Source organism: Elephas maximus, chromosome 19, assembly GCF_024166365.1.
Source record: "Elephas maximus indicus isolate mEleMax1 chromosome 19, mEleMax1 primary haplotype, whole genome shotgun sequence".
In the NCBI taxonomy this organism is placed as follows: domain Eukaryota; kingdom Metazoa; phylum Chordata; class Mammalia; order Proboscidea; family Elephantidae; genus Elephas; species Elephas maximus.
Window position 1 is genome coordinate 45,721,568 of NC_064837.1, and position 22,803 is coordinate 45,744,370.

At 56.6% G+C, this 22,803-nt stretch overlaps 1 protein-coding gene across 4 annotated transcripts; it reads right to left on the bottom strand.

Annotated features, from left to right (window-relative positions):
* Positions 1-3,295: 3,295 nt before the first annotated feature.
* On the bottom strand, positions 3,296-21,352 carry TBKBP1 (TBK1 binding protein 1). 4 transcript variants are annotated; one of them, XM_049860918.1, is made up of 10 exons: positions 21,293-21,352; positions 19,081-19,340; positions 18,550-18,672; positions 18,149-18,253; positions 16,716-16,899; positions 15,967-16,142; positions 15,684-15,745; positions 6,997-7,115; positions 6,066-6,784; positions 3,296-5,054 (listed from the first exon to the last, which is right to left on the bottom strand). In XM_049860918.1, exons 2-10 carry the CDS (start codon positions 19,303-19,305, stop codon positions 4,926-4,928), a joined length of 1,842 nt encoding a protein of 613 aa, XP_049716875.1. In that variant the 5' UTR covers positions 19,306-19,340; positions 21,293-21,352; the 3' UTR covers positions 3,296-4,925. The 4 variants fall into 4 exon arrangements, with proteins under 4 accessions (XP_049716875.1, XP_049716874.1, XP_049716876.1 ...); XM_049860917.1 differs by lacking the exon at positions 21,293-21,352 and adding an exon at positions 20,788-21,163; XM_049860919.1 differs by lacking the exon at positions 21,293-21,352 and adding an exon at positions 19,746-20,647.
* Positions 21,353-22,803: the final 1,451 nt, after the last annotated feature.

Consider the following 22,803-nt stretch of genomic DNA (forward strand, 5'->3'; position numbering starts at 1 on the left):
ATGCCATTTCTAGAATGTAATCGAAAACTCCCCTGCTGTTTGGGCTATTTCCTATGCAGAATGCTCCCTTAAGCTGCTCCCAGATTGGCAGGGGAGGTTTAGTCCCTGCCCCTGGGAAATGCCCAGTCTGATGGAGGAGGCAGGACATAGACTGAAGAGAACAATACTGACAGAGACAACATGCTGGCTGGGCAGTGCTGGAGTCATCACATCTTTGAGGAGGGGCCCCAGGGAACAGATTCCCAGAGGAGGGAAGGGTGGAGTAGGCTCAGAAGGAAAGAAGAAGGGCTGGGCTATTTGGGGCCAAGGGAAATGGGAGGCCTGGATGGGGTGTCTGCCCACTCCAAGGAGGGGTGAGCCCAGCAGTGGGCGCATTTCCCCTGCCTCAGGCCAGCTGTGACCTCCTGCCCCCAGGACCGTGGGAGTGTTGGAGGCAAGGAAAGATTAGCCTCATAGGCCCCCTGAGGGAACCATCTCCTCCCTTGTTATTTCTGGCTCCATTTTCTTGGTCAAGAAGGGTGTCAGTGGTAATGCAAATTAGGAGGTGTTGGAGGTGCTGGCCGACACCCATCCTGTCCCCTTGCCGCCCCTCCCCTACTCCCCCCATGCCCTCACTCACACAGCAGACTAGAACATCTGCGAGATGTGCCTGGTGCCCTTGCCTTTGGCTGAAGTGGTGGAGCTCTAGGCTGGGCCTGGGTTGTGGGGGGCTTCTGCCTCTGCCACAAAGGACAAGGGAGGCACCAAGAGGGCCTTCAGCTGATGTCCAGGTCCTCGCCTACCCGAGCCCCTTCCTTCCTGGTCAGCCCTGCCAGGCCTCCCTGGATCATAAGCGTACAGCAGCACCACATTTGGGTAAATGCCCAAAACCAGACCCTTCTTGCTTCAGGCTGCTGATGGGAAGGGCACAGACTGGTGCCCTGTGAGCAGCGCACCTCATGGCCCTCTGCAGATGCAGGTTAACTCTCAAAAGGCACTTGGGCAACCATGGGGTGCAGCCCTGAGTGCCAAGAATTTCTCTGGAGTCAACACAGAGAAATTGGGGGAAGGATAAGAATAGGGGCAGGGTGCTCGAGGATTTCGCAACCACCCTTTTCCCCACATTCTCTGGCCTCTGCCCCCAGCCATCTTATCCCGCCCTTTCCCACTTAGGATTCCCTTGCCCTTGACATTCCATCCTAGTGTCTGACCTCAATTCTTCGTGTAGGAGCCAAAGTTGCTCTATTCTTGTTCTTGCTGAGGGAGAAATGAGACTGGGGGAGCTGTCCTGCTGCCCCCTACCCTATAAAGATGTCATCAAGTGAAATCCCCTACCCCCTCTTTTCCTCTTCATTAGCCCTAATCAGCTGGGTGAGGTGTTTCTCATTAACACAGCTGACTCACCCACACACCCTCCCCTTTGTTAGAAATCAGCTTCTCCCCCCCACAACATACACACACACACACACACACACACACACACACACGAGCTGTTGCTCTCCTCAGCTGATTGCCTGACAGTCTGCAAGGGGACCCAGGAGAGGGGCAGGGGTCTCCATGCCCTGGTAGCTCTGGCTGAGGAAACCCTGGAGGAGAGGGGCAGGGCTGCAGGGCCCCCTAGGATGGGGCAAGGAGAACCCAGGGGCACCCGGCAGTTGAAGGAGAGACTAAGGGCAGAGGAGCCAGAGCTGGAGAGAATGTTGGATGCTGGCCTTTGATTTGGCGTGTGGAGATAAACCTGGATGGCTCCATCTCTGTGAAGTCATCCCCCTCTCTCCACACCCAGGTCTGGCTCTGGGACCCCCAAGTGTGTCTTCTCCAGCCTTCACAAAGGTGTTTCCTCTACCTCACTTCTGCCAAAGATATCCCTTCCCTCCCCATCTTTCCAGGAGCCTAAAGATGTAGACCCCTTTGCCCCACACTCCTCAGCCTCTGGTGCCCTCTCCCCCCACCATCATCTCCCATGAGCAATGAGTAGCAAGTGCCTTTACGTCTGATCACAGTCCTGCCTGAGAAAGGAAGGAGAGGGATTGGCATAGAGAAGCATGAGACTTGGCGGGCTCCCAGCCCCCCTTCAGCTCCCCACCACCCTGTCCTCTCCTTTTGAGAAGGCATTGGATGGAAGGCAGCAGCTCCGAGGACCTGGGCTGGGGGCACACTAGCTTTCTCTTCCCTCCCCACTTTCTCTCCCAGCCCCCAGCAACTTTCCATCCTGCACCTGAGCCATTTTTCAGGTCCCCAAAAATCAAGGCGACAAGCTGCCAGAATCTGCACCCTATGTCCCTGCATTCCCCCTTCACCCTAGTGACAGGGCAGTGGCCAGGCTTCAGGATAGCCAGGTTCCCTCTCACTTTCAGACATGCTCATGGATCAGAGTGTTTACCTGGGTCACCCCCTGCTTCTGTGCAGGCCCACTCCTGGGTCATCATTTGCCCCTTTTCAGGACTTCTCTTTGTCTTGTGTCTTTGTATCACCCCTAACTCATTCATGGCCTTCTAGCAAGTACTTCCAGAGATACAAAAAGGGGCCCCAGATCCAGAAACCTGGATGCTGCCTTGATTAAGTTGATTAAGGTGGGAGAGCACCAGGGGGCACTGAGTACCATGCTCCAGAGGTTCCAGAACCTTCTTTCCGATGGCTTGTGAAACCGTGTCACACAGGGACAGCTGTTTCCACCTTTTCTGGCACTTGGGACTTGGCAGCACGTGGACTCCAGGTTGGATGAACTGGAGGGCAGCTGCAGTTGTTACCTTCCAAAGAGGAGCAGAGGAGGCTAGGAAATCCCACTATGGGGGTCTGGACCTTGACAATGACTGGAGAAGGGTGTCTGGGTCTAGAGCTGAACCTCTGGCCTTCAAAGAGAAGTTTTCCCCCCTTTCTGTTTTTAAGTGAACCCTTGGCAAAAAAGGGCCACGAGGAAATGAAAGGCACCCAGAGTTGATGAATAAGTAGCTCAGGCTCTTTCTGAAGGCAGAGAACGTGGGCAAAAGTCAGGGGGTCATGACCCAGCTCTGACCTCACAGACTGTGGACTTTACAGACAGCTACTGAGCCAGGAGCCCAACCCCTCCCCTGCTTGCAATCCCATGAGGACATGGAACACGGATGTTCTTCCTGTTCAAGGCCCCTGCCTGGTTCCTGGCATGCAGAAATCATTTGATGAATAAATAGCTTTTCCTAATGCTGAACCCCCAAGGCTTCAGGACCTCCACCTGCCAGACCTGCTGGGAGGGAACATGTAGGGGCCCCCAGCACCTGCTCAGGGCTGGGTGCCTGCTTTGTCATGAGGACATCCTCTGCTGCCCTTATCTGTTCTAAATAAACTCCATGTCATGTGCCATCTGTGGCACACACCCCCAGAATCACCTTCAAGTGTGGGTGACCATGCATCCCCTACTTGCCAAACGCCCACCCTTCCATGGTTGGGTTCCTTGAGTTAGTTTCCAAGCCCTCCTGCTTCGAAGGGTTCTAGCCCCACCCCAGCCACAGAGGGCGCAGACCGAGCGCAGATGGAACAGGTAAGTTTTATTTGGACTTTCAACTTGTTCAGAAAGCACAGGGGCCCCTGCCTCCCCTCTCCAGTCCCCCTTCCCATTTCCGCTCCCTGGGGGAGCACTCAGGGTACAATGACATGTGTCTCTGGAGTCCTTGGTCCGTTCTCCACCGACACACCCCTTCCCCCCGCTGCACTGAAGAGCAGAGGAAGGGTGTGAGGAGTGGGGGGGACTGGAAGAGTTGGATCAGAACGGGACATGCACTGACAGTAGTGTCCACTGCCACCTGCCCGGGGCTGAGACCTGGGAAGGGCTGGCAGTGGAGGGGATTGGATTCTTTGTGGGGGCAGCAGGCTCTCACTGGAGGAAGCGCCCCACCTCAGCCCTGGGGACCTCCTGACCTCCTGCTTACCCGTCCTTCTGAGGGGTACGACTCTGAGGTAGATTTCACAGAGGGAATGTGGGTCGGTGGGGTGTGGAATGGGGTTAGCTCTTTAGAAGTTGATCTCCACAGCACCCTGGGCCCAGTCTCAGGCTCTGGCCTGGGAGGCAGGGGCTGATGACATCCACCCAGCTAACAGATGCTGAGTCACACCTGGGCTCCAGGGCACCTGTGGTGTCAGGGGCTCCAATAAGGGTGGACGGGAGCATCTGCCTTGCCAATCTGGGCCTCAGTGCGGGGCTCCAGGAGGAGGGCCTGGGCCTGGACAGCTGGCATTGGCAGTACCCTGGCCTGAGGGTCATGGTGCAAGGACCCCCCCTCCCCGATCCCCAGGGCAGCCTCTTTAGGCTGGGTCTTCCCTGTCCTCCAGGGTCCTCCCTGTCCTCTGCCACCCTCCTATTCCCCAGGGTGGGCAGAGGAGGAGAACAGGGCTGTCCTGCAGGGAATGGCAAGAAACAAGATGCCCCTCCCCCCCAGGGGGGGCCCACACCATGACCCCGAGCTGACCACAGGAAGGAGGAACTGGCATCAGTGTGCAGGGCAGGCTTTGGGACCCCCAGAGGTGGCACTCCCAGGACAGCACAGCCTAGGAAAGATGGGCATCTGGGGATGGGCTGGGGAGCTCCTGGAGGCCTCTGACACTCTCCCCCTCCCTCAAGCCCAAACACTAGAGACCTTCTTGGATCCAACCCTGTTTGAGAACAGAAAGGCAGAGGAAGAGGCCTGGGAGGGGTATGCCCTTCCTAGTCCCAGCCTGGATCCCCACCTCCCAAGCAGAAGCCAGAGAGTTGGGGAGAGCCTCTGCTGCCCTCCCAGGAAGAGCCAGAGCTGAGTGGTGCCTGGGCCAGGGAAGACTGCACACAGGTTGTTGACTCATAGCTAGTGGAGGTATCTGGGGGTCGCAAGGGGTAGGCCCCTCCCCCGGCGATATTCATGCAGCATTCAAAGTTAGTGAGTGTCTGGGAGTGAGGGGAGAGGGTGGAAGAACAGCCAGTGGGTGAGGGAGGTGCCCTAGATCTTGCTGTTCTCCAAGTGGGAGTCAATGTGTTTGATGAGGGCATCATCCGGGTACCCGACAGGGAAACCCAGCTGGCAGAGGGGGCAGCTGCGGATGTCAGAGCCCACCGTCTCCATCAGCAGCTGTGGGGAGAGAGGGGAGTCATTTATGGTTCCTGGCCCCCACTCACAGTCCCCACATCCTAGCCTCCCTTTCCGGAGTCCCAGGGCAGGGAGGGCTGCAGCACGCCGAAGGGGTCTGGACACCCTTTCTCAGCAAAGCCCCCTCACACCTCCCCCCAGCCTAGCCGCCACTCCCCTAATGGCAGCATAGGGCCCGGGAGGTGTCTATGAGAGAGCACTGAGGTCATGAGGGAAGCCAGGACTCAGACATGCCCCTAAGAGTGACTAAGACACAGCTCCCAGATAACTCAAAGCTATGGATAATTCCAAACAATGCACAATCCAAAAATAATTTTCTGTCTGGTTTTGGAATATATTTTGGTCCTTCCAGGTGGCAAAGGTGGCTCCAACATTCAAGAAATTCATTATTTCAGTGAAATGATGGAGCCCTGGCATAGGGATGTCTTCCAGGACAGACAGCGGCAGATGCTCTGAGGCCCGCTGGAGGAAGCGCGAGAAGCAGGCCTGTCTCTGTGTCAGCCCAAGAGCTGTAGTGGTCATTCTCATCAGCACCATTAACATAATAGCCAATGTGTATTATGAGGCAGGCACTGCCCCAGAGGGCTTTAGGCTCACTGTCTCCCTCTTAAGAATCCCCTAATTAGATAATATAATTGTTGCCTTTTTTTTGCAGATGAGAGGACAATTAACTTGGTCAAGGCCCCACAGCTAGTAAGTGGTGGAGTGGGGAATCAAAGTCAGGACTGTCACTCTGAAGCCCGTGCACTGAACAGAATTCTTCACGGTGCAGGCCCCAATTCATGCCAATAAGAGACCAAAGGAGAGAGGTGAAGATAAATCTGCTATGCCCCAGAAAACCAAGGAGGGCAGGTGGAAGGAGAGGCAGCCCTGGCCCTCAGGTTTGAATGGCGTCGACAACCAAGAGGGGCGGGTTCCCAAACGGAGGACAGGGTTCCCTGGTCTCTATCTAAAGGTGCTGGGGCCCGAGAAAGGCGTGGGCGCCCCACTCACGTTGATGGACGGCCAGGACTGCGCGTGCTCAGCGTGGGCATAGGCGGTGGCAGCCGGCGACTCCGGGATGGGGAAACCGGCACAGAAAGAGGCGCAGCGGATAGTGCCCCCCTCCGGGCTGGGTGGGCTGGCGGGCACAGCCCACTCCTCCTCCTCCGACGGCTGCTTCTCGAAGCGCAGTCGGATGCCCTCGAAGGCGCGCCGCGGGCTGAGGGGCCGGCCGGGGCCGTAGAGCTCGCCGCCGTAGGCCCGGGGCTTGGGAAGCGTGGCCGCCTCGGCCTGCAGCCAGGGCGAGGAGGCGCCCGCGTAGCCCGCGCCCTCCGCCATCTCGGAGTAGCTGCGCCGGCCCTGGAAGCCCGCCTTCACGTGGTGGCTGGGCGGCTTGGCATAGGCCCGTTCGGCCAGCGTCCTCTCCCCGGGCGGCGGGGGCGGCGGGGGCCGCGGCTGCGGGGCCGGGCAGGCGGGGGGCACCGGGGAGCGGCGCTGCGGGCTAGGGGACTGGCACGGCGGAGGCACCGGGGAGCGGCGCTGCGAAACGGGCGACGGGCAGGAGGGCGAGGCGGGCGACCGGCGCTGCTGGGGCGAGGGGCACGGGGGCACGGGCGAGCGGCGCTGGGGGGCTGGGGACTGGCACGGGGGCGCCGCTCGGTTAGGTGGGGATGGGGAGGGACACTGGGGGGCCGGGGAGGGGCGCTGCGATAGCGGCGAGTGCCTCTGACCTGGAAGAGAAAACAGGATGGGGGGCAAAGGTGTGGAGAGACATCAGCGCCTGGGGAGCCAGTGGCTCACCTACCCACTCCCCTCCCAACAGGAGTGTAAAAGGACCTGGCAACAGGAAAGGAAGTCGCTCAGGATCGTGGAGGTTTGCCATAGCTACCCCCTTCCCTCCCCCGTCCAGGTCGGGCCTCTCCCTGCCCTGCTCCCAGCTCACCGCCACTCCGGGTCTGTTCCTGCAACAGTGTCCTCAAGATCCTCCCTTGCAGGGAACTCAGCTCCCGAAGCCGGCCCAGCTCTTCTGTCAGCTCGGTGTAGGCCAGCGCCAAATTCACCCTGAGAGACATCCCAGTGCCTCAAGGTCAGGGCTTCACCCCAGCCTGCCTGACCCTGAGGTCGGAGGGCAGGGAGTGAGGAAGAGGAAAAGGTAAATGGGCTCTGCCCCTGCATCTGGCCCATCCCCACCACTCCTGGGCAGAAATCCTCTCAGACTTTAAAGTCCACCTCAAATGTCACCTCTTCCAGGGAGCCTCCCTCTCCTCCAGAGAACCTTCCATGGGGCTCCCAGCCTATGGGCCAGGGATGAGGAGTACAGTGATTCCAAGGGGTTCCTGAACCCCAGTGTTCACCAAGCATTGCTGTGGAGTGAACACATCTCAATGTGGGTATTTGTGAATGTTTTTCTAATCTGTGAAGAAGCTGTGGTGATAAATAAAACACAAATTAACCAGAAAGCTTTACTGAGTTGACAGTAGCTTTCATTTTTTCTTTTCTTCATCAATGTGAGTTTTCTCAAACAGCACCCACTAAAAGTATAAGCACCATCAGTAGGGTGGGAGGAGGGGGTCTGTGAAGAGAGCCCTCACCTTTGAAGAGGCTGGGAACCACTGTTGCATAGCCCATGAGGAGCCCCAATGCATAAAGGAAGACATGATTTCCTGGGTGGGCAGAGGCCCCAGTGGATAAACTTGAACCCAACTCTGCCTGATTCCAGGTCCACAGCTCTTGCTTCCACCTCAATGCTACTTCTGAGCTCTTTTCAGCCTGGTATCTCCCAGGAGCTCCCTGCAGTTATATAACTCCAGAGAATGCCTTCCATTGAGATCTCTGTTAACAGCTGCTGTGCACACTGCACACCTTTAGGGGGCGCCACTCAGGTTGAGCTGCCTTGTTCTGGAACTTTACTAGGAGCTCCCTGGTGGCAGGGATTATACCATTGTATTTGTATTCCCAGCACATGTTGTTCAGGGACTGATACCCAGTAGATGTTCAGTAAGCAGATAATTGATTGAAATTCCCCATCCATTTTTCTTTCTTCTTCCCTTTCTTCCTCTCTAGGTGTCCTGGACACCCACCCTTACAGAGCTGGAATAGACTCTGAGTTCACAAGGGACCTCCCCGAGCACTGCCTTTTCTCTTCGGGTCACTTTGAACCCAGAACAATTCACTGAAAGTTGTCACTCTCAGCCCTGCCCCTCCCCTCCCTCCCACCCTGGCCTGCACACCCCCAGGGACCCCTTCCTGACCTTCAACACAACCTGGCATGTCCCTGAAGGTGGTGTTTTGGTTTCCTTGGATCTCCCCCACCTCATTAACTTCAGAAGGGACTCCAGAACTTTGTGGGACTTGGAGTTGGAGGGAAGTGGCAGGCAGCCACCCCAGATGGATCCCCTCACAAGAGACACCCCCCTTGTCCAGGAGCTGTAGGGCCACGAACAGGGCAAAGAGGTCAGGGAGGAGAGCTGGAGTTCTCCAGATCCTGAAGGCCCTGTGCCCATTCCCATGTAAGGGACATATAAGACAGGATATATGTGGATGGAAGGAAGTGAAGGGAGGTGTAGGAGGCCAGTACGACTGTGAGGAAAGGTGTGAGAGTGACTGTGTCTGTCTGTGTGTCTGTCTGTCTGTCTGACCCCAGAGGAGAGGAGGGGAAGTCGTGAGGTTAGGGCTTCAGAGCTCAGGAAAAGCCGAGGTGGAGCGGGCAGACGACGACTGAGCTCCCTGCTGCTCTCTGCTCACTAGTGGGCTCTCTCTAACTAACCCTGGGGCAGGGCTAGGGGTGGGAAGAGACAACTGCCCCTTACAGATTATTTTTAACCCACTTGGGCCAAAGAAAAATTATTGCGAACAGACGGAGACTCTGGGGGACAAGCCTACTTCTTAGAGAGGGAGTTCTCACTGCCCATCTGATGGTTGACCGGGATGGACAGAGAGGAAGGAGCCTTCTAGGAATCCTGTGGCCCTCGTTCCCACCACATCTCAGCCCTTAAATTTGTTAAATGCGCCCTGTGTCTCCCCCACCACCCAGCTCATCTCATGGGTTCACAGGAAGAAATGCCTTCTCACCCATCAGATTGGAAGGTGTGTCCCACGTCAAACTAGGGGCTTCTCAAGGGAATGCTCCTGCTTCCCCCTCAGACTGAGGGCAACCTGAGGGCAGGAACTATGTCTCCTCCAGCAGACTGAGGGCTTTCCCCTGAGGGATGGGTGTGAGAAGGGACTCTGGGCAGGGCACTGACAGAGTGTCCTCCTCTGTATAGACAGCCACAGTTTTTCTCCCCATCTACCTTCACTGCTGTATCTCAGGTGACAGATACAGGTCGTCACCTTCACCCCCCCCCCCAGAGAGGGAGATCTCACCTGCCACACTCAGTTGCCAGGCCCCCACTCTCCCTTGCTTGCCTTCCTCCCTTGTCAGGAGCTACCTCAGTTTCTACCGCCCAGCTCCTGGCACCTTCCTCACAGTAAAACAGACATGGCAGCAAGAAATGGAAGGAAGAAGCCCCTATCCCAGAATGCCTAACCCCCTCTCCCAGCTCTGGCTCAGATGCCTGGGCTACTGTCCTCCCAGAGCCCCAGGCAACCCTCACAAAGACCTCCGACACTCTGGGCAAGGTGTTGGGACCTGACCTCCTCCTGACACCCCTGGCCCTTTAGGACCTCCCCCCCATCAGGCCGTCTGTCCCCACCTCCCTCGAGGTACACTGGCTGGGTTGTTGATTATGCTAACAACCTGAATGACTCACATTAGAAAACACTGCCAATTCAGTGGAAAAAAATCTCAACTTCACAACACAACAAAGAATGGCACACGTGCACTTAAATACACAGTCCATTTCCTGGCTTCCTGGCCCACACCTGAGTGCTATTTTCCACCATCATGACTGTTTGGGAAGGATGGGTCAGATGAATGGCAGATGACTGCGCTGGGGTGCTTCTTTACTGCTTAAATTATGGAGAAAAGTCCTGAGTCTTTCAGAACCTGAGAAGGACTCAAGGAGAAAAGACTCATAGCTAATCTGTATGAGTGCTTGTCACGGGCCAGGCACTGTGCTAAGAACTTTACTTAATCTTCACAACAACCCTACAACGTTGACACTATTATTAACTCCATTTTACAGATGAGAAAACAGGCTTACAGAGGTTAAATAACCTGACCGTAGTCATAAAGTCTTGTACTAGTGGAATTGCTAGGGCAGGAGCTTCGGCCTCTCAGACTCCAAAGTTCGGGCTACTAACCACTACGTGTCCTGCCTCCCAAAAAAATCTAGAAAAGTGGAGTGGACAGGTGGGAAGGCAGCAGAAGAGAAAGACAGTGAGGAAGAGGAGACTGGGGACCTTGGAAGTAGCCTGGGAGCCCTGAGAATCATTACCCCTGCCCTGGGAGGGGACAAGAAGGTGCTAGACATACATGGAAGTGGGAGGTCAGATAAAGAGGCTGGCTCAAGGTCACAGAGTGGCGGTGGCACAGAGCAGGGATTCAAACACATGCTCTTGGCGCCTCAGCCTGCCGAGCTGACAACTTCAGAGGAGCCAGAGTGGAAATGGCAGAGCTGGCAGGAAGGAGGGCACCCTCAGCTGCAGATCTTTCCACCCTTCATTGACTTAGTCTTTCATTCATTCTTTCCATGAATAACTCAGGGATCTCAAAAACTCATCTGGCATCTGTTCTGAAGCAAAGAAACAAGACTCTTCCCTGTTATTGATAAAGCAACTCAGATCAGAGAGGTTAGAGACCCAAGTGTCCTCCTCTGTAGAAAGCCTCTTTCTGCCCCCAAACCAGCTGTGAGACACGTTGGCTTCTATGTGCCACGTCTTCCCCTGGGAAGTTTACTGGGTGCCTCGTGCTGTACTGGGACAGCATGAGGATGTGGTAGGGTCGGGATCCAGGCTAGAGCTGGATCATGATCGAAACTAGCGATGGGCTTGAGGTCAGGATAAAGCTGGAATTAGAATAGGGCTGAAGTTGATGGTTCATTTGCAATCAGGACTGTGGACTGAGTTGGGGTCAGGTTAGGGATAAGGTTAGAATTCAGGATGCAGTTAGTGTTAGGGTCAAGACTGGGGTCAGGATTAGAGCTAGTCATGTGGTCAGAGCTGCAGTCTGATTCAGAATTAAGAGGGAGACAGAAATCCAGCATTCCCAGTCTTTTCATCCTTGCCTGTAGCTGCCCCCAGCTACCTCACCCCTTTCGGGGAATCTAGGAACCAAACTTTCCACCACCCACAGGCACACCCACTGTCAGTCTTCCCGCCCGACCCTTAGGGAGGGGACCACAGGCACCCGGCCGTGGAGCGGACTTGAGGTTGCGGGCCAAGCGGGGGGAGGAGGAAGTCGCATTGCAACAACCCAGCGCTCTACCACTTCCTTTCAGGCGCCTTGAGCCCCTTCACCCGCCTCGACCAGCTATGACTTGCGGTCCCCAGAGCCCGGCTCTTCATGGCACCCCCACCATGCCCCTAGCACAGCCAGATGTTTGCTGCATCTAGAAAGTCTCCCCAGATGCAGCTGAATTCAGTAGCTCACAGCGAGGCTAGAAACCAGAGTCCCCATTCAAGAGGGTGACCGTCCATCCCACTTTACTCCAGACTGTCCCGATTCAAACTAGCTGTCCCAGCTAATTATTAATAGTGCCCCTTTCACTTTCAAAAGTGTCCTTGTTTGGCCAACAAATCATGTGGTCATGCCCATATGGGGCCTCCTACGTGGAGGGGAACCTGAACCAGAAACACACCGCAGAGGTACTGAAAGGGTTGGTGGCTCGAACCCATCCAGAGGGGTCTCAGCAGAAAGGCCTGACAACCGATTCTGAAAGGTCACACCCTTGAAAACCATATGGAGCGCAATTCTACTCTGTGACACATGGGTTTGTCGTGAGTCAAAATCAACTCAACAGCAACTGGTTTGGTTTTGGTTTTACCTGGAGAAGAACCTGAACCAGAAATAATGCCAGAGGTGTCATCACCCTGGCTGCTCCGGACTTGCTTGGTATTTGCACTTAAACAGATGACTTAACTTCTCTGCACCTCAGTTTGCTCATCTGTAAAAGGGGGACAAATACCTACAGCACGTCTTTTTGTGAGAATTTAATGAGACTTTGTATGGAAATTGCCTCGCATAGTGTCTGGGGACAAAGAATCAGGGGGTGCCTAGGAGACAGGTGGAGAAAGGGGGAAACCAGTTTTGATACTTTTGCAAAGCCAGCTCAATGACTGCTTTAAGAATGAAGGGGGGAATGTGGAGTTTCCCATGGAGGGAGAGAACATGGGAAAAAGCTGCTCTCTGCCTGCCTGGCAGGGAAAGGGTCAAAGGCTGGGTTCAAAAGCGCACCATCCCTCAGACCAAATTAGTGGGAGCATGTGGACCCCCAGCTTCAGAACCCCTTCCCACCTGAGAGCCCCCCAAGGCTACAAGTGCTGAGGGGTTAATTCCTGTGAGCACAGGGTGCCCTGGCTGAAGAAGGTTTGAAATAAAGGAAGTAGGGAGGGTGAGAAGCGTGAAGGGGGAGGCCCTAGACCCACAGGTTCTGGGGCATGAGGCTAAGTTCAGGGCATACGGGGGTCTCCGACTTCCGTCCTGACCTACCCCACACTGCCCTTGACCTCCGTGCAGAGTTTCCATCCTCTCTCTCCGAGTTCACACTTCTCCCCCACCACTAACCGCAGCCCACGCAGAGGCTTGTGGGCGGAGAGAGGGGTGTGGGGGGTGGGCGGAAAAGGGCCCAGGCTGCAACACCGAGCCCCCCGTGTTGGGAAAAAAGAAAAGCTTAGCGCTTTCCCCTAGTCACCCGGACTGAGCCCCTGTCCTCTCACCGACCCCCTCTCTGTTGAGCCCCCTCCCCCACTGAGCCCTCATTTCCCTCAGAGCCCTCACCTGACTCAAGGAGCCCCCTCTCCACAGTGTCCCCTCCACCCTTAGCACTGGCCACACCTTCAGAAAGACCTGGCTCAGGACCTTTGTGCTTTTGAGCTGCGTTCAGAGTAGAGGGGGCCATGGGTTCTGCACGTTCCACTTCAGCCAGGAGCCCCCCTGTTCACCCTAAGGAGCAAAGTGGTCCCCACTCCCGGCAGCTCCATCATCACCACGCTTGGACCTTGGGTAACCCCAGTGGCTTTTCCTCTGGGGCAATTTGACCCTTAGGCACTGGCCACCAGGTGCTGAGAAATCTTACCCTGAGGTCAGATGCCATGTTCAGAGGGCCGTGGATGACCAGATCTTGTGGCCGGGGCTTGGACGGGAGGGACTGGGAAACCTTGGGGCTGGGGCTGCCTTCCAGGCCTGCTCCCTTGGGCCTGGGATAGGGTCCATGGAGGTGAACTAATAGAGGCAGGATCCAAATCCATATAAGGGAGGGTATTGTACCAACCAGAACCCCCATGATAAAACTGGCTGCCTGGGAGGTGTCCAAACTGAGCCTGGGTGAGCGTCTTTCCAAATGGAGAAGATTGCCACACAGGAGTAGGCTAGACTCAGGAATTTCTGGGTCCCCCTCTTCAGCCTTTGCATCCCCTGGGCCCTCTTCATCCTGATTAACAGCCCCTCCTGGATAACCCAGTCCCAGGGCACCACGCTCCTGAAAAGCCCACATGTTAAATACCCACTAGCCTGGAGGGTCAGGCTGAAGTCGAAGGAAGAGGAGGGGATGGTGGGAGAAAGGAATTGAGAAGGTGACTGAGGCCTCAAGTGGGAGGACCACGGAGGGAGCACTCGGGACGCAGCCTATTACCAAAAGGAGCTGAGTTTATAAGAAAATAAAACTACCGGGGGAGTGAGGACTTCCTCTGCAAATTAACTCTTGCCAAGCTGGGGCTGTCCTAAGATCCTTAGCTGGAAAAGGCGTGAGGCTGGGCAGGCAAGGCCCAGCTGGCTCCATGCACGGAGACCCAGGAGGCCCTGAGACAGAGTCTGAACCACAGGGAAGGACTGGAGGAGCTGGGAGGTCACCTCCAGCAGGACTGGTTCAGGCCAGCCCCCAAGCAGAGCCCAGCTCCCTGTGGTCAAAGGGACCAGGGTAGGACAGGTTCCTTGGGGTGAGAAGAAAAAGGGCTGTTCTGGCCGAATAAGCAGCGTGGATGACACAGCCTCCAAAAGAGCACCTCCGTGGGAAGGGTTCTCTCACTCACTTCACACACAGCCTTGGCCCTTTGGGATCGGACACCCCATCTCTGATCACCCACCAATATCCACATCATCTTCCTCTCACATCTCTCAGCAACGCCTAGGCCCACGAGGGAAATCTGGGGTCCAGAGAGGTGAAACCACTCAGCAAAGCCATTCAGCATGCCAGGGAGGGCCCCAGGGATTTGAAGCCTGATGTTCAGATTCCAGCCCTGCCTAAACAGTCCTCCCTGGACTTCAGACAACTGGGGGAGCCTTCGGTGCTGGTCTTATAAAAGAGTTTGGACTCAGTGACCCATCGAGAGCACTACAATGTGATTTCTGGGGGAGCTAGGATTCTAGAAAGTGTACGTATGTGTTCCAGGTCTGGGCACATGGGCTAGAATGGGCTCAGCACCCCAGCCACAAGCTAGGTTGGACTCTTTCTGTAGAGGTCCCCTGTACCTCCCCACTAGCAGCCTAACCGATGGGCCCCACCCACCAGTCTCACAAACTGGGTTCTCACCCCCCAGCTATCACAGCTCCACCCAACCCCTCACCCCAGAGTGGAGAGGAAGGCAAGGGGTCTCCCCAGTTGGCCAGAAGCTGGGAGGAAGATGAGTTGGAAGCCTGCTGGAAGACAGGACCCTTGTGGTCCTGTAGCTAGGTATCTGTGTGATGAAGGGTTAGTTCCTATCCCTCTCTGGGCTTCAGTCTCCCCTCCAATGAAAGTAGGGAGTCTACGCCACAAGCCTCATCTTGGGGGAAGAGGACTTAGGCAGAAGGAGGGTTGAGCTCTATTTCTTAGAAAGTGGGAGAGGATGAGTTTGGGTGCGGATGTGACAGGCATGAGGCTCCACTGCTGCAGGTTGCCACTTACCCCCTTCCTTGCTGCCCAGCGCTCCCCCAGAGGCCCCTGGCATTAGGCTCCCCACCGGCACGGCTCCATTCCTACTTCCTGCTGCCCCTCTTTCCTGGTAGGATTCTAAGGGGACACCCCAGAAGGGGACGTTCTAATTTCCCACCCCACTGCTGTGTAAGCCCAGGGAAGCCCTTCCCCTTCTCTGAGACTCGGTCTTCTCTCTCCTGAGATAAGGAGGCAAAGCAGCTCCTAAAACAGACCACCTCCTCCATCCTCACCAGGGAAGGAACAGTTTACCCAACTGGCTTGGCCCGGTTACTGATACAGAAAATGGGGCCCCAGAGAGGCCCAAAAACTCACCAGGGGACACAGAACATAGCAGCAAAGCAGTTAAGTAAATCTCTCTCAAACCCTAGCACCTCTAGAAGATGTCCCAGAAGAAAGTAAAGGGAACCATCTAGAACCTTATCACTCCCAGAGCCTTACCTCCTTCCTATGGAGACTGCACAGCCACAGACCCAACCCAAACACCACACCCCGAGGGCTGGGAAGAGAGGCCACCCAAACAACACGGAAGGAGGAAAGCAAACCAAAGGGGGACTGAGATGTGCCATCCCCAGACGTGAAGAGGTTAAGAGGGAGAGGAATTACAGATGCAACTTACTGATCATCCCCAACTCTTTTCACCCACGCCATGTCCCGCTCCGACTGGTTGGAAGCCAAGTCCTAAGGGGGAGATTGAGAAGTCAGGCTCCAACCTCACCCTAGCCTGGATGCCCCTTCTCTGCCATTGTCTGTACTCAGGGAAGAAGGCAGAGTACTCCACAGAGGCAGGGGGTTGGACCAAGTGGCCTCTGAAGGTTGTTTCCTGCAGCCCCCCAGAGGTCCACAGTGTTCTGTGAGTGCCAGAGCAGAGCGCCGGAATCCAGAGCCCCCCTGGCAGTTACCTGGGCCCGGGTCTCTTGCAGCTGCTTCAGCTCTCCCTGGAGCCGCTCACACTCCGCCTGAAGCTGCTCCTCCCGGAGCTGAGCGCCCCGAGCCTCTCCCTGGGCAGCCTCCAGAGCTTCTTCTAGCCGCTGCCGCTCCAGCTCGCTCACGCTCGGCGAGGGGCCCGGCCAGCCCACTGCCAGGGGAGGGGACAATGTGAGGCTGGGTCCAGCTGTCCAGCTGCTGGGCACCTCCCACCTACTCCCAGATCAGCACAAAGTGAAACAGGTGAGGATTGCAGCTTGACGGATCCAAGAGAGATGGCCAGTAAGACAGTGAGGAAGGATGGGCTGAGCTGCTTTTTCTAATATTACAGGTGAAAAAAATAAGATAGACTCTCCAAGGCTTCCCTGGACACTCAAGCCTACAGCATCCTCAGGGGCCTCTAGGAAGGCAACTTATTACCGGCAGGGGTCTGGGTGAGGGCGCCCTCTGCCGGTGAATACAGGAGTTGCATTGGGGTAGCCAGGGATTGATCAGGAATGCAGGCGTGACAAGGGGGATGTCAGTGGGAGAAATTGGGACAATAGTGAAAAAGGTGGGGGAACAGTTAGTAGGTAGGGAGCACAGTGATTATGGGAGAAACTGAAAATATTAGAGTGGGGTGTGACATATCAATAAGAAAAGCAGGAGGTGTCCCATGGTGTTGCAATGGGGGTTAGGATCAGAGAACAGGGGATAGGGAAATCAAGGGTCTCCGAGATCTCACCGTGACTCAGGCCGGGTCCCCCTCTCAGTGCCAGGTAGTGCAAGTCCAGATCAGGACAGGGCAGGGCAGGGGCCTGTGGCGGAGGGCTCAGGCTGGGGAAGGCTGTGTCCTGGAGGCCTTGCTGTTGCTGTAGCTGCTGCTCCAAACCACAGATCTGCTGCAGGTGGGTCTCTACCAGGGCCCGCTGAAAGAAGACAGAGGGGTGGGGGTCTGCACAGGGCCAGGGCACCCCTCTGGGCTCCCCAAACCTAGGACCTCCTCAAGTATGGATAGTCATCACCCCCAAAACTAGAGCAGAGACCCTCAGGTCACACACCCCAACCCCACTCTCCAAGTGGCCATGAGTGCATGGTCTCTCCTCCCAGCAACCACAGTGCAGATGTTTCTGGCTGTTGCAGCTTGCAAGGTCAGGGGTACTGCCACTTCCTTGTCATTAACACACAGGGGCACTCATAAGAACATTCAGCCCCTGTCCAGACACCACCACCCCCTCAGTGATAAAAGGGCAGGAGCAGAATAACGTACATTTGCATATTGTGACTTAACTGGGCTTCATCTACATCTATAAAATGGGGATAACAATATCACCATACTTACCTCTTAGGGTCATTAGAGAATTAAAAGAGATAAGAACGGTACCTGGCACATACTAAGTGCCGTATAAGTGTTAATTATACTGTATTAAGTCCCTGGGTGGTACAAACAGTTAACTCACTTGGCTGCTAACCAAAAGGTTGGAGGTTCAAGTCCACCCACAGGTGCCTCAGAAGAAAAGTCTGGCAATCTACTTCCAAAAAAATCAACCCCTGGAAACCCTACGGAGCACAGGTCTACTCTGACACACATGGGGCTGCCGTGAGCTGGAGTAACTCCACGGCAATTGGTTATTATTATTAAGGCAAAGCGTTTTCACACAAACGCCCCATCTGCTCATGACAGCTCAGCAAGGCTGTTATCTTTGCTCCACTTTTCAGAGGTAGGAACAGAGGCTAAGTGACTTGAACAAGGTCACAGCTAGGAGTTATCAGGGAATCGTGTCTCCTGATTCTAGTGCCTGCTGACCTGCTCACACGCATGGCCACGCCCCAACTCAGAATCACACACATGCCGTCTTGGTAGTCACAGACACTCCTGTTCACCTCTGCGTTCCACAAGGTCACTCACAAGGCCAGCGTGCCACACACACATCATATCTGGTCACTGCACAGCCAAGATGTAGAGTCACCCACAGCCTGGATGACACACACAGTCTCACTCACAAGGCCAGATGGGTACTCATAGACACACACGAACACAAGCAGGGTGCACACTATAAGCACACACATAGGGTCACACACAATTACCACAGAGTTGGGATGCTGACACACAGAACTACACGGAAACACACACAACCAGGTATACACCCTCAGGCACCCCAGCTCCCTGGGCCTCACCATCTCTCCCAGCTCCGTCTCCAGATCATTCTTCTCCACACAGAGTTTCTCGTAAGCCTGGATCATCTCCCCAAGCTGTTCTTCCTGCTCCTTATTCTTCTGCAACTGGATGGGGCCCAGAAGGGATGGGGTGTACACCACAGAGTCAGGCCCATCCCTGACTTAGGGACTGGGGGCTCCCTGTGCCTCCCTGCCCCCACTTCCAGCTCCCCATGGAGGGGTGGAAGGGCAGGAGGAGCTGCAGCTGGTTCTAGGAAGGACCATGGTCATCCATCCAATCAAGGGGGCAGAAGATCAGAGGCTGTGGGGAGGGGTATCAGAAACAGATTGGCACAAGGAGCTCAGGGAGATGGGACTCAAAGGGCTCACCTCATGAAGGGCTCACCTCATAAAGGACTCACCTCATGCTGGAACTGGTTGAGCCGTTCCTGCAGACTGACCTTCTCCACCTCCAGCAGGGAGCCATCCTTGATTTCATACAGAGAGAAGCCATGCTCCTCTCCAAAGTCATTGATCAGCGGGTACTGCGAGCAGGGCAGGGGCCTCAGGAGGGCTGGTTCCCTGCTCCTGCCCAGGCCTCAGCCCCACCATGGTACCCCTGCTCCACAACCTGCTTCTCCCTCCACTGTCCAGTGGGATCCTGTACATCCCAATTCCCATTGGCCTGTAGGCGTCTCCCACCAACCAGGTCCTTTTTGGACCCAACGTCCAGCCCTTCCAAAGTGGATCCCTCCTGAGCCCTTCCTGATGGGCTTGGGGCTCTCTAGAGTTCCCATTCAGAGCAGCCACAGTCCTTATGGGTGATTCTCAAGTTTACGAGGGTCTGTACCATAACCCCCCTCTTGGATCCCTGGAATCTCTGCCAGATCCCCAGTTTCTGCCGCGCCACCAGCCCCACACACAACTGGGCCCCCCTCATCTCCAGGTTCTACCTTGACCTCGTAGACTTTGAGGCGGCGGCGGAGGGTGGCGTTCTCTCTCTCCAGGCCTCCCAGCCGCTCCTTGATGTCTCCATAGGCCGTGATGAGGGCAAAGTGGGAGGCAGAGCACATGTCTCCCCCCAGCGAGGGATGTCCAGGACCGTCCAGCCACACCTCACTGGGCCCTAGGGCCTCCTGGGTCAGGATGCTGATGTCATCCTCAAACATGGACTCCATGGTAAGAGCCTGGGCCACGGCCCACACTGGGCCTCCTGGGAGAGCAGGAGTAACCGTGGAGAGGGCCACTTGGGTCTTGTCCCTAATACCCATCATCCCAGTCCGAAGGACCCTGCAGCCATCTGAGATGCAGCCTGGAAGCTCTCTGCCCTGAGCTCAGTGGGGAAACTCCCACAGCCCCTTCCCAGACTACTAAACCCCATCTTCTCTGCTGACTTTAGGGGAAGGGGCTGGGATCAGGTGAAGACGAGGGCATGAGGGAATGTCTGCAAGTAGAGACAAATATGCCAGGCCTGCAGCAGGGAGGAGCTCCTTCCGGAGCCCAGGGAGGTCTGTGGAGGGGACAGAGTGGTTGTCCTGGCATGGGGACCAGACCTCAGCCTGCCCTTGGCTCCCTACCTCAGCCCCTTCTTTGCCCCAGGCCTCGCTTCCCCAAATACCTCTCTGCCCAGCTCCTCATCCCAGGCCTCTGGCACCCCCAGCTTCTCCCCAAGTCAGGCCCAGTGCTGCTCTGAGGGTCAGCCCCCTATAGTCAGCACATCCTCTGCCGCTGCCCCCGCCCAATTCCCAGCTTCCTCCTCCAGGATTTCAGAGTTCAGGAAAAGGAAACACCTCCCCCACTGGCAAGGGCCTGTGGCAACCATCCAGGCTCTCCTGTCCCTGACCTGGGACCTACAGGAAGTCCTTGGCTGAGAGAGGGAACAAATGTGGAGAAGGGTGTTATGGAGGGGTATTAGTGCAGGACGGAGCTAAAGAATTCCCAAGGCCATCCCTGGGTGGCTGCATGCAGGGAAATGGGGAGCCCTGAGGGGGCAGGAATGACTCAGGGCTCCCAAAGAGTGGGCGAAGGGGTGCTTGTGTGTGTGTACTTCTCCTGGCCTATTTATGAATGTGTGGCTGTGGTTGGCATGTGTGGGGGGAGTGTGTCTGTGAATGAGTGTAGGTGTGTCACAGTCTCTGCCTCAATGAGCGCGCTTTCAGGGTTGAGGGGGTGTCGGGGGACAGAGTTGGGGAAGTGGCCGGGAGGGTGTGTGTGTTTGTGTGTGTGTGCGCGTCTGTGCATGCGTGCGTGAGCGTGTGTGAAGGGTGGGCACGTTCGGGCCCTGTGTCACGTGAGGCACTATGGGAATGTCCGAGGTGTGTGCGCGAGCCGGAGCGTGTGTGCGCTTAAGAGGGGGCTCAGCGGTGTGGTGTGAGTTGAGACAGAGGGGTCCCCGACCTCCCAAAGCTGGGCCGCAGGTGCTCGGGGTGAAAAGAGCTCAGGCCCAGGCCCCAGCACTCCCCTCCCAGCCTCATCTAAGTGCCAGGGAAACGCGTGTGACCCCATCCGAGTAAGGAGTGTGTGTGCCCCTGTTTGTAGGGCTGGCCCCACCTTTAACCCTTCCGTGCCCATGCCCACGGCCTCCCCCCTCAACTCCGCTGTCACCGCTCACCACACCCTGCCCCCCAGCCCCGTACCCGCCACCTCAGGCCCAGACCCACTTGCGGGGGCTTCGTCCCTTGGGCCACCCCAACAAATGTTTCCTTTCCTCCGCATGCTTCCCTTGGCCCGGCGACTCCGGGTGAGGGCGATGAAAGGCGGGCGGGGAGGGGGTGCCACAGTCAACCCAGGGCCCCTCCTGCGGCCCCTTTAAGAGCCGCCCTTTAAACCCCTTCTGCTCGGCCGACAGAAATTGTCGCCCCTCCCCTCTCGGGGGCTGAGACCACGCAGCCCCCTCCCCCATTGCCGGCCGAGCCGGGGCCCCCGGCCACCCGCCCCAGGCCAGGGAAGGGGCTCCGTGGGCGGTGCGGCCTGAGGAGCGGGGGAGGAGGGGGAAAGGGCGGACTGCGGCCGGCTGGCCGCCACTGGCCCCTTCCCCTCTCAGCCATCCTGGGCAAACTGCTGGCCAACCTCCCGCCCCCTCCTCCTGCCCACCCCGCGACCCTCAGGGGCCGGGCCCGGGGCGCCGCTTCCCTCCCCCCGCCCTAGCCCCAGCCGGGGACTCACAGCTGCTGCCGGTTCCTGCTTGTAATCGCAGCTTCCCCCCTCCGCCTGCTCCCTCCCCAGACGGGCACCGGTGCCCCCACCCCCCTGGCACCGCGCTCCGCTCCTAGCCCTGTCGCCGCCGCCGGGTCTCTCCCCACCCCCCACCTCTCCCCAGCCCCCCTCCCTCCTGCCCGCCCCGCTCCTCCTCCGCCGCCGCCGCCGCCGCCTCCTCCTCCCCTGCTGCTCCCGGTTGCTCCGGCTGGGAAGGCGCCCGGGACCCTGCCGCTGCCACCACCACGTGGCGAGGGGCGGCCGGCCCCCGCGGCTGCGGCCCGACCTGGCAGCGCGCCCGGCGCCCACCCGGCTCCCTGCAGAGCGGCGTGGCCCGCGCTCGGCTCCCCCTCCCGGACGCTTCCAAACGCAGGGTGGCGTGGTGTGTGTTGGGGAGCGTCTGCGGACAGTGCAGGTGGTGCTTAGGTTTTCTGGTTTGGGACTGTTTATTTTGGGGGTGGTGATGGGGCTGTTTATTTGGATTTTTTTGGCGTTTGCTCTTTTAAGAAGGAAAACATTAGACCGACCTACTCTTCGTTGCTCTGGTGGGGGAGGGGGGCATTGCTCTCTGATGATAAACATACCGAATCTAGGGTGCAGTCGGACAGATTAGAGTTAAATCAGTAACTTCGGAAGTGAGAGTGAACTAAGGAGGTCAAAGGTTCACGTAGAAAGACAGCTTTCTTCTCACACACAACTCCCTCCCCTAACAAAGAAGCACCCACGGGGGCCGGTGACAAGAAGAAACAACAAATTTCACCCTTTCCACAAAGATTATTTGTGCACCTGCCAAACTGTGCTGGGTAGGACATGAAAGGTTTCTGTGTGTGTGTGTGTTGCCACTTTCCCACTGTGTGACCTTGGACAAGTTACTTAACCTTTCAGAGTTAAGCGGGAGATGATTCCTGTCCCAGGGCAACCTTATGGGTGAAAAATGGGGATCAGAAGTAAAGGTGCTCTTGACCCCTCAGGAGATGGTAGTGGATAGGAAATCCTTTGGATTATTCCCTGAGGGATTAAAAACCCGGTCAGCCTGGGTGCAGGTTGGGAATGATCAGGGGAAATTCTGGAAGTCTCTGGCTAAAAAGCATATTCAAGGAACAGAGAGATGGCCAGAGAAACAGTCCCCTCTTTATCTGACAAGCAAACCCAGGACTCAGGGTATAGACAAGGAAGAGAGCTTCTGGTGGGGGTGGGGGGCTTAGTGAGGTAATAAGCTCCCACAGGCAATCTCTAAATTGAGCCCTCCCCCCCATTTCAAGTTGAATAGATGTTGATAGTGGTGAGGAGTCAGCAGAAACACCCCCCCCCCTTGTCCAGCTGCCTCAGTCAGGTGCCTTTCTTATTTGTGGTGTCTTGGAATGTCATTCTGGGCCTCATCTGGTGCCTCCCTGGACTTGTGCTCTGCAGCAAGTGCCCGTCTGCCCACCTCCCTCCCTAGGCCTCTGCTTCTGGTAGGCTCAGCATTTAGATGTGACTCA

Excerpts from the sequence above, each read along its gene's own strand:
- TBKBP1 (XM_049860916.1), bottom strand. The coding sequence starts at position 19,401 with ATGATGGGTATTAGGGACAAGACCCAAGTGGCCCTCTCCACGGTTACT. Across the intron at positions 18,673-19,080 it reads TCAAAGTCTACGAGGTCAAG|TACCCGCTGATCAATGACTT; the intron begins GTAGAACCTGGA and ends CCCTGCTCGCAG. Across the intron at positions 16,900-18,148 it reads AGACGGAGCTGGGAGAGATG|CGGGCCCTGGTAGAGACCCA; the intron begins GTGAGGCCCAGG and ends GTCTTCTTTCAG.